The 18,474-nt window shown below is 39.2% G+C and overlaps 1 protein-coding gene across 1 annotated transcript; it reads right to left on the bottom strand.

Annotated features, from left to right (window-relative positions):
• Positions 1 to 5,244: 5,244 nt before the first annotated feature.
• psmc1.S (proteasome 26S subunit, ATPase 1 S homeolog) lies at positions 5,245 to 18,472 on the bottom strand. The gene is made up of 11 exons (XM_018232430.2): positions 18,384 to 18,472; positions 15,240 to 15,293; positions 14,245 to 14,341; positions 12,041 to 12,165; positions 11,554 to 11,739; positions 10,727 to 10,855; positions 9,774 to 9,870; positions 9,467 to 9,656; positions 8,875 to 9,026; positions 7,083 to 7,237; positions 5,245 to 5,622 (listed from the first exon to the last, which is right to left on the bottom strand). Exons 1-11 carry the CDS (start codon positions 18,384 to 18,386, stop codon positions 5,488 to 5,490), a joined length of 1,323 nt encoding a protein of 440 aa, XP_018087919.1. The 5' UTR covers positions 18,387 to 18,472; the 3' UTR covers positions 5,245 to 5,487.
• Positions 18,473 to 18,474: the final 2 nt, after the last annotated feature.

Consider the following 18,474-nt stretch of genomic DNA (forward strand, 5'->3'; position numbering starts at 1 on the left):
CTAAGTAGCCCTGACATATGTTGAACCCCATTTAAAGTGGACCTGTCACCCAGACATAAAAATCTGTACAATAAAAGTCCTTTTCAAATTATTAAATCATTCATAGCTGTTGTAAAGTCATTTAAACTTCTCAGCTGTCAATCAAATATTGCCTGCCCCTCGTCTATGCCTTAGGCATAGAGGCGGGGCAATCAATTACTTTCATTTTCCATTCAGCACTAGATGTCACTGCTCTCCCCACATTCCCCGTTCTTGTCACCATTTAATTGTGTAGCCAGGGCATGGGGATAGACATCAGGTCCCCCATTCTGGTGCACAAACAAGATTCAAGATGATGCAAGGCTTGTCTTAATAACAGTGTCCACAAAATGGCTCCTGCCTGCTTGCTATAATTATGAATTCCCAGACTGAAGGAAACAAGATCCAGATAATTTATATAGTGTAATTAAAGTTCATTTTGCTTGACTAATGTGATAAAATAGGATTCTGAATAATTTTTTTGGGTGACGGGTCCCCTTTAACAGGGCTGTCTGAGCTGTTACAATCCTTCCAATATTCTTGAAGAACTGAACAGGCCCAAAGTATGTGAAGGAATATCCTTGTATTTTTAGTGAGTTTGTTATTGGTGTAGTATACTCTGTGTTTGATATATATTCACAGAAACCTATATTTACAAGACATATTAAAAAGGGAGCTCACGCAGCGAGCAGCCATGTCTGGTCACTCGAATGCGCTTTATGAAAATGTGCCACTTATTGTTCGTTATGCGCATGCGAGTGACACATCAAGGCTGCTCGCACCGGGAGCTCCAAAAAGCAGTGGTTGCTAATATATGAAATAATCTTGGGTAATATAGAAAATGATGGAGTTGTGTTATGACACACAATACACAGAAAATGTGCTGTGTTTGCAGAAGCTGAACTGGCAGCCAAGAAAAGTCAAATGCACAATTTTCATTTTGGGATCTGGGCATCAAACTGTGCATTAGAAGGAAATACCAAAAGGGATATAGCAAAATGTCTTTGCTATAAAGTGAGCGAAACCAGAAAGTATTGGTGTGTAAGGCTTTTTATAACAACGGTGTGGCTTAAGGTTGTGGGAGGGGCTTGTTTTAGCACACTGCACTAAGCTCACCACACAGAGCATCCCTCCACTTTTTTCACTCCAATTGAAGCACTGTGTAGGAGGCAGAAACACTCTGTGTTCCAAAACCTTTTGGGCAGAGACACACGCTGCTATTTCGGGAGTTTAGTCACCCAGCAACAAATTGCTTCTTCTTCGGGCGACTAATTTCCCCGAATTGTCTTCCCGCCGGCTAGAAGGAAAGACAATAATTACTGGGTGTGAACTGGGCAAAAGTTAGCCCCCCCCCAGTGATTATATTTACTTATCTGCATGAGGTTCTTCCAGCGAGCACCACAGAGAGATCCTGTTGCTCCTCCTTCTTTCTTCTCGTGGGTTGAATGAAAAGCCAAACTTTAACAAAAAAGCCAGTCTTTACTGTGCATGAATCCACCCCAGGATTTTGAAGAAACGTGGAATCACTCTGTGGTGCTCACTGAGAAGAACCCTGGGCTGGGGCAGTTTTCTGCTAACAGGAGCACAGGCCCAGGGTATCAGGTAAATTAATACAAGCCTGATTTTTGATGCCCCAAACTGAGTTTGGTTTTACCCTCAAAGGGATACGGTCATGCGAAAACTCAAAACGCATCAGATAATAGTGCTGCTCCAGCAGAATTCTGCACTGAAATACGTTTTTAAAAAGAACATTTTTTATATTTAATTTAGAAATCTGACACGGGGCTAGACATACTGTCAATTTCCCAGATGCCCCCAGTCATTTGATTTGTTCTCTGCTAAAGTTCAATCACTCTTTACTGCTGTACTGCAAGTTGGAGTGATATCACCCACCTCCCCTCTCCCCCCAGCAGCCTAACAACAGAACAACGGGAAGGTAACCAGATAACAGCTTCTGACACAAGATGACGGCTCCCTGTCACTACATCACTCAATAGTAAGGACAGAGACACATGCAGAGATTCGGGGAGATTTAGTCGCCTGACGACAAATTCTACAAGTTTTCTTCCTCAGACAAGGTTCCAGAGCCAAAGTCACTCTCCTGATGCTGTCTATAAACCTTCTCTCCTTGCTGGCATTGTCTAAGTTACTTTCAGTCATGATGTAGGATTTCCAAAAAGAAACATTGGTGGGATACAGCTTTAAGGAAGACATCAGTATGCATCTAACCTTATAGTGGTGCCTGAGCAAATTTGTGTGCATCAGTGTTATTGTTTGCCGAAGCACCTGTCTCATTCCAAAGATTACCGAATCGGCTGAAGATGACCCCCGTGAACTGTGATGCCTGAATCTGCACCGAGGCAGAAGTAAAAAGTTAGGGGCATTTGCCCGGGGTAACACTTAGGCTGGGGGGAGAGGGGTCTATGTGGGGGTAGGGTTTTTTAACATTAGGGTTGAATTCTCCTTTAAGACTGGCTGCTGACTCAGAGGTAATTCCTGTTGCTCAGAACTCCGACAGCCCTTGCAAGCAATAACACTGATTCACACAAATTTGCTCAGGCACCACTATAAGGTCAGTGTCCACTTAGAGACATACTGATGTCTGCCTTAAAGCTGTATCCCAATGTTTCTTTGTGGAAATCCTACCTCATGACTGAAAGTAACTTACACAATGCCAGCAAGGAGAGAAGGTTTATAGATAGCATCAGGAGAGTGACTTCAGCTCTGGAACCTCGTCTGAGGAAGAAAACTGGTAGGATCTGTGCAAAGGTAATGTATAAACTGTTGACTTTTTCATATAATATAGTTTCCTTGTGTAAGGTAATATGCTATAGAGTATGTAAAGGATAATAACGCTTCTTATGGCAAGTCTTAGACCGTTAACTGTTTGTAATAAAGCATATGGTAACCTTAGGGTTAAATTCTGTCCTTTTATTGAATAATATCAAGCATGCATGGCATTACCTGTGTGCCTTAAACCGTGATAAACTACTATTTCAATGGATAGAAGAATAGCTAAAATGGCAAAGACTCAGCCAATGATCAGCTCCAGGAAGATCAAAGAAGGTCTAAAGTTACATGTGAGTAATGTCACAATTAGAAGACGCCTATATGAAGCCAAGCTATCGGCAAGAAGCCCCCGCAATGTCCCATTGTTGAATAAAAAGACGAGCTGAAGAGGGAACAATTGAACAAGAACACATTTTGTGGACTGATGAAAGCAAGATTCTTGTTCTTTTTGGGTGTAGTAGCCACAGACAATTTGTCAGACAACCCCCAAACACTGTATTGAAGCCACAGTACAATGAGAAGACAGAGAAACATGGTGGCACAAGCATCATGATATGAGGATGTTTCTCATCTTATGGTGTTGGGCCTATTTATCACATACCAGGGATCATGGATCAGTTTCAATACATCAAAATACTTGAAGAGGTCATGTTGCCTTATGCTGAAGAGGGAATGCCCTTGAAATGGGGGTTCAACAAGACAATGACCCCAAACACACCAGTAAATGAGCAACATCTTGGTTCCAGACCAACAAGATTGATGTCATGGAGTGGTCAGTCCAATCCCCGGATCTTAATCCAATAGAAAACCTTTGGGGTGACATCAAAAATGCTGTTTCTGAAATGCAGAAGAATTGTGGAATGTAACAGGTGCCAGAAGTTGGAGGACTCCATGTAACACAGATCTCAGAAACACTTCTTATACAAATAAATATTAGTTCCATGATTCAAAGAAAAGCAAAATCTTGAAACGACTATGAAGGTTTTCATTCATCCAGGTCATAGTATATCTAGTATAGGTCAATGTATAAACAACTGGACTTGCTGAGTAATCAATGAAGACGTTTCACTACTCATCCGAGCAGCTTCTTCAGTTCAACTGACTGGTGTGGGAAGTTCTCGGCATATAAACTCTTCCACTAATCCATTTACAATGGCACATTGTAACTCTTCAAAGAGGTGACATCTGAAGAAACTCACAGAGGTGTTGATTCTGTGTAGTTGTCATAGGATTATCCAATGTGTCATGCAACTCCTAGATACAGGTGTTACTTGTGAGAGTTGCATGAATGGATGTGTGAAGTGTTCTGAATCCTCCGGGGTACAGATGTTAGAACAGCATTGTATGTAGCAGACAGGTGGTGTCGAAGGCCCCCGCCTCTGTTCAGAGATGGTCTCTCCACCTTGACATGAATCGCCTCTTTCACGCCTCATTCAAACCAGCGGTCTTCTTTATCCAAGATTTGGACCTTGCTGTCTTCAAAGGAGTGTCCCTTGTCTTTTAAGTGTAGAAAGACAGCTGAGTTTTGCCCTGTAGAGTTCTCCCTCCTGTGCTGAGCCATTCGCTTGGAGAGCAGTTGTTTTGTCTCCCCGATGTATAGATCTGTGCACTCCTCGCTACACTGGACTCCGTATACCACATTGCTTTGTTTTTCTTTTGGTGTTGGATCCTTTGGGTGTACCAGTTTTTGTCTCAGTGTGTTGCTAGGTTTGAAAAACACAGGGACATGGTGTTTGTTGAAAATCCTCCTGAGTTTCTCTGACACTCCAGCCACATATGGGATGACTATGTTTCGCCTACTATGTGTCTCCGGGCGGTTATTTCTATTGGTGTTCCTGTTGGGCTTGGTTGCTGCTGTTTTGACAAAGGCCCAGTCTGGGTAGCCACACGCTTTCAAAGCTCCTCTGAGATGTTTTTGCTCTTTGTCTTTGGACTCTGTATCAGTTGCCACACATTCCGCCCGGTGGTGCAGGGTTCGAATGACACCCAGTTTGTGTTCCAGTGGATGGTGGGAATCAAACAACAGATATTGATCCGTATGAGTGGGTTTCCTGTATACTTCCGTCTTCAAGTTACCCCCCTCTTGGATACATATCAAACAGTCCAAAAAAGCAAGTTTGTTATCGTGGACATCTTCCCTTGTGAACTTGATGTTATTGTCCACTGAGTTAATGTGTTCTGTGAAGGCCGCCACTTCATTGGATCTGATTTTAACCCAAGTATCATCCAAAAAAAAGCTCTTATAGACATTTGCATTGTGAAAAAAAAAATTTGCAATTCTGTTTGCACCACACTTATTCAGCTTTATAAATATAACCATGCGCAGGGCAAATATATTCACTTTGCGAACCAATCTGCCTTGGCTAATTTTATATTTTCCATTCTTGGATTTTTTTTGCATCCTTGTGTGAGTATGAAGTTAATAGGGAAAAAAACTAAGGATTTAGAAGCATTTTTATTTTGAAAATGCCTATATTTAACAGCTGAAACCACCGAGGCCACTACAGAATGAGATCTTAAGAATGCATAAAGAAGCTTTAAAAGTATATTGGTTGAATACACTTGTTAGATCAACCAGATATTATAAAGCAAACATATCCTTGTTCTCAATGTACAGAAAGCCACAGACTTTCCATTTGGATACTGAAGGGGGGATGGGGATATAAATGAAGGAAAACACTAAAGATACAGTCCCTCTGGGGTGCCCTCCTGCTTCTTGTAGAGGACATTCTCCTTTGATTTCTTGAAGTCTTCATTGGTGACCTTCATTCTACGCTCCCTTAATGCCATCAGACCAGCTTCAGTGCAAATGGCCTGCAAAAATATGGGTGTATTGTCGGTTAAAAGGAAGAAAAAATATATATTTTAATTTATTAAAAAAAAAAAAAAAAAAGCAAAGGCAAAGTGGAGACATTTGGGCAGATTTATCAAGGGTCGAAGTTAAATTCCAATTGAGTTTTTTTTATGGCTAAAACTGTCAAATTTGACTAGGGAATTTTTAAAATTCAATTAGAGTTTTTTTAAAAATTCAAATTTTGAAATTTATCAGGCACTGGCCCTTTAAGAACTCAAATTCGACTATTTGTCACCTAAAACCTGCTGAATTGCTGTTTTAATCAATGGAAGATGTCTTGGAATCAATTTGGATATGTTCACAGCCTTCCTGACTAGTTTTTTTCCGAGAAAAGAATTGAGTTTTCAGGTCGAACCTATTCACCAAAGTTATGAATTTTTTTTTTTTAATACATTTCAATTGGTCGAATTTCGAGTTTATGGGAATTTTAAAAAACTCCCATGCATTCGAAATTCGACCCTTGATAAATCCAGCCCATAATATAAACAGGTAAACATGAGTTATTTTCATTTGTTGTTTACTAAAAAAAAAATACTTGAGTGTTTTATGGGCCATGGCCACTGATTTGCGTACATAAGCTTGGCATTTGCCAATATCAACAGCAGTGGCAGGATGACAGCGGAGTTTTGCATAATGCCTTTTTCCACTAGTAGCCTTGAGTGGACAAAACAGCCCATAGGCCACTGGACTTAAAGGAGAAGGAAAGCTACCGAAACAGTTTATTGCCAATAGATTAGCCACAATAATGCAAGCTATAAGACTATATTTATTCTGTAGAATGTTTTATCATACCTGAGTAAACAACTCTAGAAGCGCTCTGTTTTTTAGGATTGCAGCTGCCATATCGGCTTGGTGTGACATCACTTCCTGCCTGAGTCTCTCCCTGCTCACTCAGCGCTGGGCTCAGATTACATCAGGGAGGGGAGGAGGGAGGGGGAGAGAGGAGCAAACTGAGCATGCTCAAGCACTAGCGGTTTATGCTGAAAACAGGAAGTCTGATACAGAAGCCCATGTGTACACAATAGAAGGAAATAAATGTGGTGTTTCTTTTGACAGAGGACTCAGAGCAGCATTACTTTGAGGGGTTACTGGTGTATTTATATAGACCTTTCTGATAAAGCTTACTTCATTTTAGCATTTCCTTCTCCATTAAGGAATATTCTAGGAGCTGTAGTTTAGTAACAATTTGAAATGTTGGTTGGTGTTCAGTAAGTGGGTCTGTCTCTAACCCCATGAAACTTCTAGGGGTTGATTTATCAAAATTTTGAATCGTGACTATTTCTCTGAAAACCATGCGCAGGATTATTTTGTTGTGGTTTTTCTTAAAGTAGCCAACGTTCAAGAAAAAAAGCCACAAGTTCTGCCATGTTTTTTTTTCCTCCCTAGGAAACAGGCCTCATAATGTTTGGGGAACATTTACCTTTATATCTGCTCCAGAGAGGTCATCTTTTGCCATAATCAGATCATCCAATGTGACATCATCAGCTACTGTCATTCGGCTGGTATGAATTTGGAAAATTCTTTTCTTTGTCTTCTCATCAGGCAATGGGAACTCAATCTTCCTATCAATTCTGCCTGAATAATAAAATAAATAAAACCACGTAAACATTTACTAGGGATGCACCAAATCCACTATTTTGGATTCGGTCAAACCCCCGAATCTATAGCGAAAGATCCGTCCGAATATCAAACCGGAGAAGGGAAAACATTTTTACTTCCTTGTTTTTGTCACAAACCAAGTTAGTAAATATTTTTTCCCCTTCCCACCCCTAATTTGCATTCACGCAGGTAAATAGGGCCTTACTCAAAACATAGAATCATACATACATAACTTTTATGGTAATATACTGTATGTTGCATACACATTTCGCAGAATGAAGGCCTAGCTGTGTCAAAATTTGCCGAAAATGTCATCTTTTTAGCTTATAAAGAAATATCTACTCTACTCCTGGATGAGAATGCAAACATGGAAATTATTACATTAAATGCATCTTCTAGCAAAAAATGTAATTCTAAGCAACTTTTCAAAATGCAGCGATTTCAAGTTTTCGAGTATTTGGTCATCCCTTTATTAATTTTGGGTCTGACTCTTAAAACAATGTAACAGGAATCCCACAGGGTTTCGCAATAAGGCGATTTCAAATGTTGCTTCAGGAGTCAAAGCCACAAGTGAAGAAAATAATACAGATACTTCTTTTAATAGCAATTGCATTTGCAAATGCATTTAAAACCATTAATTTGTAATGACTGTATATTAGATAGTTGTTTAGAATTATATTTTTTTAACTGTGCAAAAAGTGTTTTTGGGTGCAGGACACCTTTAAAGAAGATGATGATATAAAGAAGTGTATCATAATATAAAATGTACCGTACTCAAATATAAAATTTGGCTCAATAAAAGCAAATGTAACCTTGAGCAGCTTTTCCATACATTGTACAGACATGAGATTATATCTTAGTTTGGAACAAGTACAAACTATTGTTTTGTTATTACTAGGGATTCACTGAATTCACTATTTTGGATTTGGCCGAATACCGAACCGAATCCTGCTGAAAAAGGCTGAATCTAGGCCAAATCCTGGATTCGATGCATCCCTAGTTATTACAGAGAAAAAGGAAATCATTTTTAAAAATTTGGATTATTTAAGTAAAATCGGTTCTACTGGAGACGGCCTTTCCATAATTCTGAACTTTTTGCATAACGGATCACATACCTGTACACTATATGCACATTTCAGTTGTTTTAATGGGATTTGTTATTGGGTGTCAACAGCTTCCAAGGAAAGCTAGAGCCAAAATTAGGGATGCACCAAATCCAGGATTCGGTTCGGGATTTGGCCTTTTTCAGCAGAATTCGGATTCGGCAGAATCCTTCTCCTTGACTGAACCAACTCCTAATTTGCATATGCAAAGTAGGGGCGTTTCGTTACAAAACAAGGGAGTAAAAAACAGTTTCCTCTTCCCACCTCTAATTTGCATATGCAAATTATGATTCAGATTCGGTTAGGCTGAATATTTTGCGAAGGATCCGGCCGAATTCAAAATAGTGGATTCGGTGCATCCCTAGCTAAAATACAAGTGATCATATATGAAATTATGTCAATATTTACAAATGTTGTGAAATAGTGTGTGTTAATGACCAAGGAGGAGGAAAATATAAATATATTAGAAAATCCACAAGTTTTCTTAATAAATAAAAGTGTAACGAATACCTGGTCTGATCAGTGCTGGGTCCAGTGTTTCTATTCTATTTGTTGCCATAATGACTTTGACATCACCTCGTGAATCAAACCCATCCAACTGATTGAGAAGCTCTAACATTGTTCTCTGAATTTCTCGTTCCCCACCAGAGTTAGAATCATATCTGTATAAAACAGACAATAAACAAAAATTCATAAAGTAATAGCACTTGATTTAGAAAAAAAATATATAAATATATATTCCATACAGATTTATATAATCTACTTTTATTTATATCAAATTGTATTTCCTTTAGGCGTGAATTGGACTAATTTGTTTAATAAGTCTGTTACAGATGTAGATATCAGGGTAAGTATTTATTCACATCCAAGAGGGACTTACTCATCGTGGCTGAGAATCTTATATCCCTGGAGGACTATATGAGCATAAATCCGACAACAGACATGGAGAAAAGTATCAAATAAATTACAGAAATAAACCCTGTTATAAAGTTTAAGGACCTTGAACAGCCACTCGCCTTAAAATACATTTTTTTGATATATATTAAACCACTATGTTGCAGAGGCACAATCAAAGGTTGACAAAAGTAAACTTTATTACTACCTCTTTGTACCAATTGCATCAATCTCATCAATGAACACAATGGAGGGTGCGTGTTCCTCAGCTACCCTGAACAGCTCTCGGACAAGTTTGGGGCCATCTCCTAGGTATTTCTGAATGAGTTCTGAGCCAACGACTCTGAGAAAAGTTGCAGATGTCTGATTTGCGACTGCTTTGGCCAGCAACGTTTTACCTGTAAGGTTATAGAAAGGAACTTGAAACCTCTTAGACAAATGACTTACTACTTACAATTCACATTTTAGCAAAGCATTAGTCTTTATAAACAGACAGTGTCTTATAAACATTGTACCTGTGCCAGGGGCCCCATACAGAATCACTCCTTTTGGAGGTTTTATGCCCATCTCTTCATAATATTCCGGGTGAGTCAGGGGAAGTTCCACAGATTCCTTTAAGATAAATTACAAATTGCAGACAATCAGCTAAAAGGAGCAAGTTACTATCCATAGAATAAACACACAACAATATTCTTTTCCCTGTAAGCAATTATTTATGAGTTACTGAGAGAAAAGCCACTGAAGCAGTAATAGCTGCCAATAAATGTGTTTATTATGCCCTTGATAAAAGGCCTTGAGCTCGAAACATGTTGTGGTAATAAACACATTTATTAGCAGCTATTACTGCTTCAGTGGCTTTTCTCTCAGTAACTCCTAAATAATTGCTGATAATTTTATATAAACTCTCCAGAAGCTCAGTCATCTTTATAGAGTGGTATTTTTCTCACTGTTATTATAATACCCAATTTTTTATAATTAACCCTAAATTTAAAGTGATAATAATCAAAGAAATGTTGTTACTAAATAAAAACTCTGCCATATGTATATATATTAGGGATGCACTGAATTCACTATTTTGGATTCGCCCGAATCCTTTGCGAAAGATTTGGCCCAATACCGAACCTTAAGGTACATATGCAAATTAGGGATGGGAGGGGAAAAACATTTTTTACTTCCACGTTTTGTAACAAAAAGTAATGTGATCTCCCTGTCCCTAATTTGCATATTCAAATTAGGATTCCGTTTGGCCGGGCAGAAGGATTCAGCCAAATCCGCAAATGAGCACAACAATATTCATTGACACTGCTGTAAAATAATGCCCCAAAGTATCTTTAATATTGTTGATATAGAATTGTGAGAGCACTGTACAGACAAATATATTCTATTCTGAGCATAACGGTAGCAAAGAAAGTTCAGTAGCCACAACAAAACCTCAGTTGCTTCTATTGAAAGAATTAAAATGCTGCACCTTAATTTCCTGTATTTGGTTGTCAAGCCCTCCAATATCTGCGTAGGTCTCTTGAGGAGCTTTTTCCACTTTCATAACAGTTACCAATGGATCTGTGTCATCCATTAGTACCCCAATCACAGCGTGTACCTGAACAGAAATCAGAATGAATAAACTGGACTTGTGTAAAGTCTGTACACAATTTAGTTTACAGCCTCCATGTGAATGGATAACATGAGACTACTTACCTGCAGTCTTGCCAAGAATGATAGAAGTTAAAGGTAAATGTCATGATTTTTATGTTTTTATTTCTAAATGACACTGTTTACACTGCAAATATTTCACTCTACAATATAAAATTTCATTTCTGAACCAGCAAGTGTATTTTTTTAGTTGTAATATTGGTGTGTAGGCAGCCATCTTTGGTCAATTTGCCTGGTCATGTGCTTTCAGAAAGAGCCAGCACTTTAGGATGGAACTGCTTTCTCCTACTCAACGTAACTGAATGTGTCACAGTGGGACCTGGATTTTACTATTGAGTGCTGTTCTTAGATCGACCAGGCAGCTGTTATCCTGTGTTAGGGAGCTGGTTACCTTCCCATTGTTCTGTTATTAGGCTGCTGGGGGGAAAGGGAGGGGGTGATATCACTCCAACTTGCAGTACAGCAGTAAAGAGTGACTGAAGTTTATCAGAGCACAAGTCACATGACTGGGGGCAGCTGTGAAACCGACAATATGTCTAGCCCCATGTCAGAGTTCTTGGCAGAAAATAACAAGAAGAACAATCAAACCTCAGTTTTTATGGTATAACATTTACATACAAATATGTTAACATGAAATCAACTTACTTTGTGGTTTAATAAAACAGAACATCCTGGTTCCAGTAGATCCTTGTCCACAAAGGAGAGAATACTGACATAATGCTCAGATCCAACGGACGTAGATACAATGGCATGGTTATCATCAATTATCTCTTCAAGAGTACCAACTGACATGGGAGTTCCTCTCAGATCATCTACTTTTGATCGTTCCTCCTGAAACCATATGAGACAAGAGAATATGGGTTAATGTGGTACAAAACAGCTATATTATTATAGTCTTTTCTGCATATTTTTTGTTTTAGAAAAAAGCTGTACAAGGGTTGTCCAACTGGAGGTCCTTGGGCCGGATTTTACCCAATTGTAAGGTAATCTGGCACCTAAAATTGTTGTTGCGGATAACTCACCCAATGGAAAGTGATGCACAAAGTGCAACCCTTTAACTTTCCTTGAAATTTGCCAGCTATTGTACCAACATAAGAAGCAATATCCGTATAACACATCATGCAGCAATTACCTCTTGCTTCTCCTCCAGAGGCTTCATTTGTTCCTGGTTTCTGATGAATTCTTCTTCCATTAGCAGATAATCTTTAATCCTCTCCAGTTTCAGTAACTTCAGCCTACACTGTGTATGTGGTGTTACTGTGAGAAAGCAGTGACATGTGAGTAAAAGACAAAAGTGGATTCTGGTAGGAAGATTTAAAAATGTGGTTTTATTTTAAGATTTAAAAGTATTAGTTACACTTTGTTCCAACCACTTAATTTGCACAGCCCCACGATTTCTTATTCCTTATCACTTTAATATACATCCATGGCAAGACCTGCACTTCGAGTAATTTGTTTTTTTCAAGATTATGTGTGGTTATCACTCATATCAATATTCTGCTGAACTTTTTTTTGTCTGTACTGTGGGTACACAAACATTACGGCTTTCCGTTAGCACGACGCCCCCTAAATTGTATAAGACGTTTTTTCCTGCAGACTCTTCCCATAATTATTAAAGCAACAAAGCCGAGATGAAAAAAGAAATGAAAGGGTGGTTCACCTTCAGTTTAACTTTTCGTATGCTACAGAATGGCCAATTCTAAGCAACCTTTCAATTGGTCTCCATTAGTTATTTATTATAGTTTTTTAATTATTTGTCTTCTTCTCCTGACTCTTTCTAGCTTTCAAAAGGGGGTCACTGACCTCCTCTAAAAACAAATCCTCTCTTAAGATACACATTTATTGTTATTGCTACTTTTTATTACTAATCTTTCTGTTCCGACCCTCTCCCATTAATATTCCATATCCTCATTCAAACCAATGCATGGTTGCTAGGGTAATTTGGGCCCTAGCAACCAGATTGCTGACACCGCAAACTGGAGAGCTGCTGAATAAAAAGCGAAATAACTCAAAAACCTTAAATAATAAAAAATGAAAACGAAATGCAAATTGTCTCAGAATATCACTCTCTGCATCATACTAAACGTTAACTCAAAGGTGAACAACTCCGTTAAGAGGGTTATTTATCAAAATCCAAAATTTTCTGATGTTTTAAACAAAAAAAGTCCGACCAAACTAGAATCCACATTTCCCCCTTATTTATCATAAAAAAAAAAACACGAAAAAAATCAGATTGGAAAAAAAACAACTTTTTCGTATTGTCTTGTGAAAAATCGGATTTTTTTTTTTGCTCTTGACGCCCGAAAAGCCCGATTTTTTTGTGAAATCGGCGGAAAAGCCCGTAATGTTCAGATTATCGAACAAAACCCAGAGCCGACCATAATATCTTCAAATTGCAAATAGGACCTCTGCCATTGACTTCTACAGGACCTCGACAGGTTGAAGTAGGTGGAGTATTTTCGGATTCAGAATTTTTGCATCGTTGGGGTAAATTAAATATTGAAAAATTCCAGGTTTTTTTCCCACTAAAAATCTGGATTTTATAATTAAAAAAAAAACTCGAATTTTTCGAGTTTTTAGCATTCGACTTTAATAAATCACCCCCTTAATGTGCAATAAAAACTTGTATGGTAATTTGCTGTATCTCACCCAGTTACAAGCACTGCACCTTTATCCAACTAGGAAAATACATTTTTTTAACAGTAAAAACAGAATATTCATAAATCCATAGGTATGGTAAAAGGCAGAGAATAAAATTTATAACCATAAAAGAGCATTTCCTCTTGTGAAGGACTGAGCCCAAGCAATGAAACTGCCCCCCAATTTTGGATTACTGCACACAATGCATTTTATCTCCTGTCTGAAATTTGGTAAAAAACAACCCATTAGCACCATGTGTGTGAAGTAATGGACATGAATGGCACATTCATGTCACTAAGGGTCAGGGCACACGCTCAGATTCGGGGAGATTAGTCGCCCAGCAACAAATCTCCTCTTCATTCCGGGCGACTAATCTCCCCGAACTGCCTCTCGCCAGCTAGAAATGTAAATCGCTGGGAGGCAGTTCAGGGAGATTAGTCGCCCCAAAGAAGAGGAAATTTGTCGCTGGGCGACTAATCTCCCCGAATCTGAGCGTGTGCCCTGACCCTAAAAATGCACACCAGCATTTTCTGGCCAAATTCAATCCGTGTGTGAGAAAACGGCATCATATGCCATTACTCATATAGTTGATCATTTTCTATAAAAAATATCTGTATTTATGTATGTAAAAAACAAAACTAAATTCTGTAAGAACTAAGCAAATTTGTACTTAATTATCGGCATGCTGTCACTTACCAAGAGGCAGTTTACTGGCAGCATCGGGCCCCTTTGTTTTCTTTTTCTTCTTACCCACTCTGGTTGGTACTGGTGGTTCATATTTCTTCTTCTTATCCTTTCATGTGCAAAATTACAAAAAGAAAACATTGTACTAAAATGATAGAGAGTAAAGACTGCCTGTGAATGTGGCCATATAGTTGCTGATTTTGAAAATAACAGCCTGTAAGCCGAATAGACAGACACTGTACAATGTGATCAACTAAGACTATGGCCAAATATTGAGAGACATGCTTGACAAAGGGGCTGCATTCCCCGAAACGTTGCAGTTGCATTCCGCTTTGAAATAAAATTTGGAAGAATTCCATTAGTCCTGTGTGCCATCGGATTTTGTTGAGTTGTATCAAATATTGAGAGAGTCACTAATAACATCTGACCTCTGTGTATCTCTACGTAAATACTAACAATTTTATATACTATACATATCTGCTGTGTAAATATATTACCAGTGCAGCGTAACAGCATGTAATATATAATGCATAACCCCCTTCCACCTTACTTTTGCTAAGTCATCTGCCCTTTAGAACCAAGTAAAGGTGGCCATAGCTGCACAGATAATATCGTACGAAACTAATTTTCGTCCGATATTCAATGCGTGTATGGTGAAGACTTATCGGTCGGCTTGTCGATCGGGCTGGACGGAAAATTTTGATCGGGTGCCTTTGAAGGGACCCAAACATCGGCCATTGTTAGTGCTGAATCGTCAGATACAGGTAGAATTATATTGTTTCTACCTGTATATCTGACAATTCAGCTCTACACGTGTGTATTGAAAGGAACGATCTTTCTTGGAAAGATCTTTTTTAAGAAAGATCGTAATTGTTACATCTATGGCCAGCTTAAGAGATATTTCTTAATTATAAATGTAAAACTTAATTATAAATGTAAAAGGGACCACTGTAAATGTTATATCCGGGGACAAGTTGGCAAGTAAAAATGAATCTTTGCAGGCTTACCTTGTCATCTTTTTTGCCACCTCCTGGGCCATGCCCACCACTCTGACTCTGACCCTGAAAGAAAAGGGAACAACATCACATACTGGTGCTAAATAAAAAAAGTAAACACTCATTTCCACATGGTTTCTACCAGATATATAAGGCTACTTCAATTAAACCCCCCAAAGTACCCAAAGCCCCCCCTAAACTTCCTAGTATCCCCTCTCCCCCTGATCTACATTAGTAAAAAAAAAACTAAATATCCATTCTGTAGCAAATCTAGTGTTACACTGGCTTAAACCAAGAAAGGCTGGAGCCTGAAAAGATCTAGGCATATGCCTGCTTAAAGGGGTTGTTCACCTTAGAGTTAACTTTTAGTATGATATAGAGAATTATCTTCTGAGACAATTTGTAATTGGTTTTAATTATTTATTATTTGTGTTTTTTTAGCTGTTTATTCGGTAACTCTCCAGTTTGCAGTTTGTGGTCTGGGTGCTAGGGTCCAAATTACCCTAGCAACCATGCATTGCATTGAATAGGAGACTGGAATATGAATAAGAGAGGCCTGAATTTAAAGATGAATAAAAAGTAGAAATAATTGTACTTTTGTAGCCTTACAGAGCATACCTGTATGTTTTTAGATGGGGTCAGTGACCCCATTTGAAAGCTGGAAAAAGCCATAAGATGATGATACCAAAAAATAAAAAAAACTATTAACATTAAATAATAAAGACCAAATGAAAAGTTGTTTAGAATTGGCCACTCTGTTAAAGGGGAACTCTGGCTTCCAAAGCAAATTTTGATAAAGAGAACCACATAAAACAGAAAACCCTAATATACCCATAACAGTTACCCGTTTCTTCAAAAAGTATGAATAAATGCCATTTTCTATGCTGAAATCCTGTAACAGTTCTTCTCTTTCTGCATCATTTGAAATTCTGGCAGAGAAGGAGGGACTAAGGGCAGAACTCCACGGGCGACTTTCAATGCGATACTGTCCGTTCTGACGCGTTGAGACTAATCACAGGCGTCATGTTGGATGCGCCGAATCTAAGGTAATAGGAATGTCGGATGTTGTTGCTGCGTGCATCTGACACGACTATGGGATGAAGATGCAACACATCACATCCGACAGTCGGATACACACAGAGACAACATCTGACATTCCTATTACTTACCTTAGACTCTTAGCATCCGACATGACGCCTGTGATTAGTCTCGTCGGAACGGACGGTATCGCATTGAAAGTCGCCCGTGGAGTTCTACTCTAAAACATTGATGTTGCAAATTGTAACAACTTCTCCACAGCTTACAGACAGCATGCAGGAACTACATAACCCACAATGCATTGCGATGTTCCTTTCCTTATTGAAATCATGTGTGACGGGGAATTGTGGGATATGGAGGATGCAGGCTGAGGACAGCTGGTTGTTGATACAAAGTAACAGTAGTCAGTCAGCTCAGCAAAGTAGTCAGAGAGATCAGCAGGAGAGCAGGGGGCTAGGCATAGGGAACTGTTCCAAACCATTAAAAATCATGAAAAGTCTGCGTATTTTTTTATTGATGTATATTGCAAAGTTGCTTGAAATGAGGTTTACTTTTCAAAAAGCTTAAGTTATGTTTTTGTGGAGTTCCCTTTTAAGGTGAACCACCCCCTAATGCTTTGTGTGAAATGCTCTTTTATTCTCGTAATGTTACTGTAAATGTTCCAGGGCCGGAACTAGGGGTAGGCAGAGTAGGCGCCCGCCAAGGGTGTAATGTTTTCTTTTTTTTTTACACCATTTTTGGCATGGCCTGTAATAATTCTTTTAATTTTATAAACCGCCTGTTCCAACCCCCTCTTGCCTGTGATTCGTACTACGGGCAGAAGCACTCCCCACCTCCCTCTTGGCAGCTGCTAGCACAGGGAAACAGATGATATGGGGGCAATATGATGGATTTTTGGCTGCTGCTGGCACAGGTACATATTTGGCGACAATATCATAGATTTTTGGCTGCTACTAGCACAAGTACATATTTGGACACAATATGATGGATTTTTGGCTCCTGCTGGCACAAGTACATATTTGGAGACAATATGATGGATTTTGGCTCCTGTTGGCACAAGTACATATTTGGGGGCAATATTGTGGATTTCTTGGCTGCTGCTGGCACAGGTACAGATGGGGGGCAATATGAGGGATTGGCTGCTGCTGACTCAGGTATATGGGGCAAAATGGTGTCTGCTGGCACAGGTACACTGATGTTTGGGGCAATGTGATGGAAATTTTTGGCTGCCGCTGGCATAGGTACAAATTGAGCGTAACAATAAAGCTGGCCATAGACGCAAAGATCAGATTGTACCAATCGAGGATTCGTATGATTTTCGGACTGTGTGTGGAGAGTCCAGACATTTTTCGTATGGCAGAGATCGGTCGTTTGGTCGATCGGACAGGTTAAAAGATTTCTGTCGGCTGCTGATAATTTCTCTGCGTGTATTGCCGTACGATTTTCGGTAGGAGACTGTCACCAGCTTTGGTCGGACATAACTTTCGTACGATTGCTGTCAGGGGCAGAACATCGGCTGATCTGTTCTTTTACTACTTTATTTGATCTGAATGGTTAGTGGCAGGCAGTGTTAGACTGGGATGCCAGGGGCCCACCAGAAGACCTATTCAAACTATTATTAACCTCTTTATTCTACTAGTCTTTTATATCTACTTACTATACTCTATTCTTCTATTATTAAGCCTCTTTTTCCCCATAAAGTAATAGAGAATGACAATGAAATAGGCCAAATGTTTAGAAGCAAGAGGCCCTCTGACACCTTGGCCCACTGGGAGTTTTCCTGGTCTCAATTAACTCCCTTAATTGATTGATTTGTGTATAAATATATACATTCCGTGTTAGTGAATTCAGTGACATCAGCCTGATAATGACCCTACAGAGAAATGTAGTAAAGTAGTAACACGGAGGATTTAGAGAGACAACAGGACAGCACTATTTAATAGGAAGGTGTTGTGAAAAATGAGCCAAGTCACTGTGCGGCTGGAACATTCCGTGAATTTAGCGCTTGGGCACGGACTGGCGCTAGAGGAACTAGACAATGGCCCTAAGGTGAGACAAAGCCGACAGCCCTTGTTTTTCAACTCGTCATCCCCCGATAAATGAAAGATGCTCACTCACCATGTCTGCTTCTTTCAGCCGGCCGCGGACTCCGGAAGTACGTCACTAAATGGAGTCAGAAAAGGGACAAACTTGACAGACTTAAAACGCG

This window comes from Xenopus laevis, chromosome 8S, assembly GCF_017654675.1.
Source record: "Xenopus laevis strain J_2021 chromosome 8S, Xenopus_laevis_v10.1, whole genome shotgun sequence".
Lineage (NCBI taxonomy): Eukaryota > Metazoa > Chordata > Amphibia > Anura > Pipidae > Xenopus > Xenopus laevis.

What these genes read in the sequence shown, in the direction of transcription:
- psmc1.S (XM_018232430.2), bottom strand. An exon ending in TGCCAGTAAACTGCCTCTTG is followed by an intron (nt 12,166 to 14,244) that starts GTAAGTGACAGC and finishes GCTTTCTCACAG; the next exon opens with TAACACCACATACACAGTGT. An exon ending in GTATGGGGCCCCTGGCACAG is followed by an intron (nt 9,657 to 9,773) that starts GTACAATGTTTA and finishes ATAACCTTACAG; the next exon opens with GTAAAACGTTGCTGGCCAAA.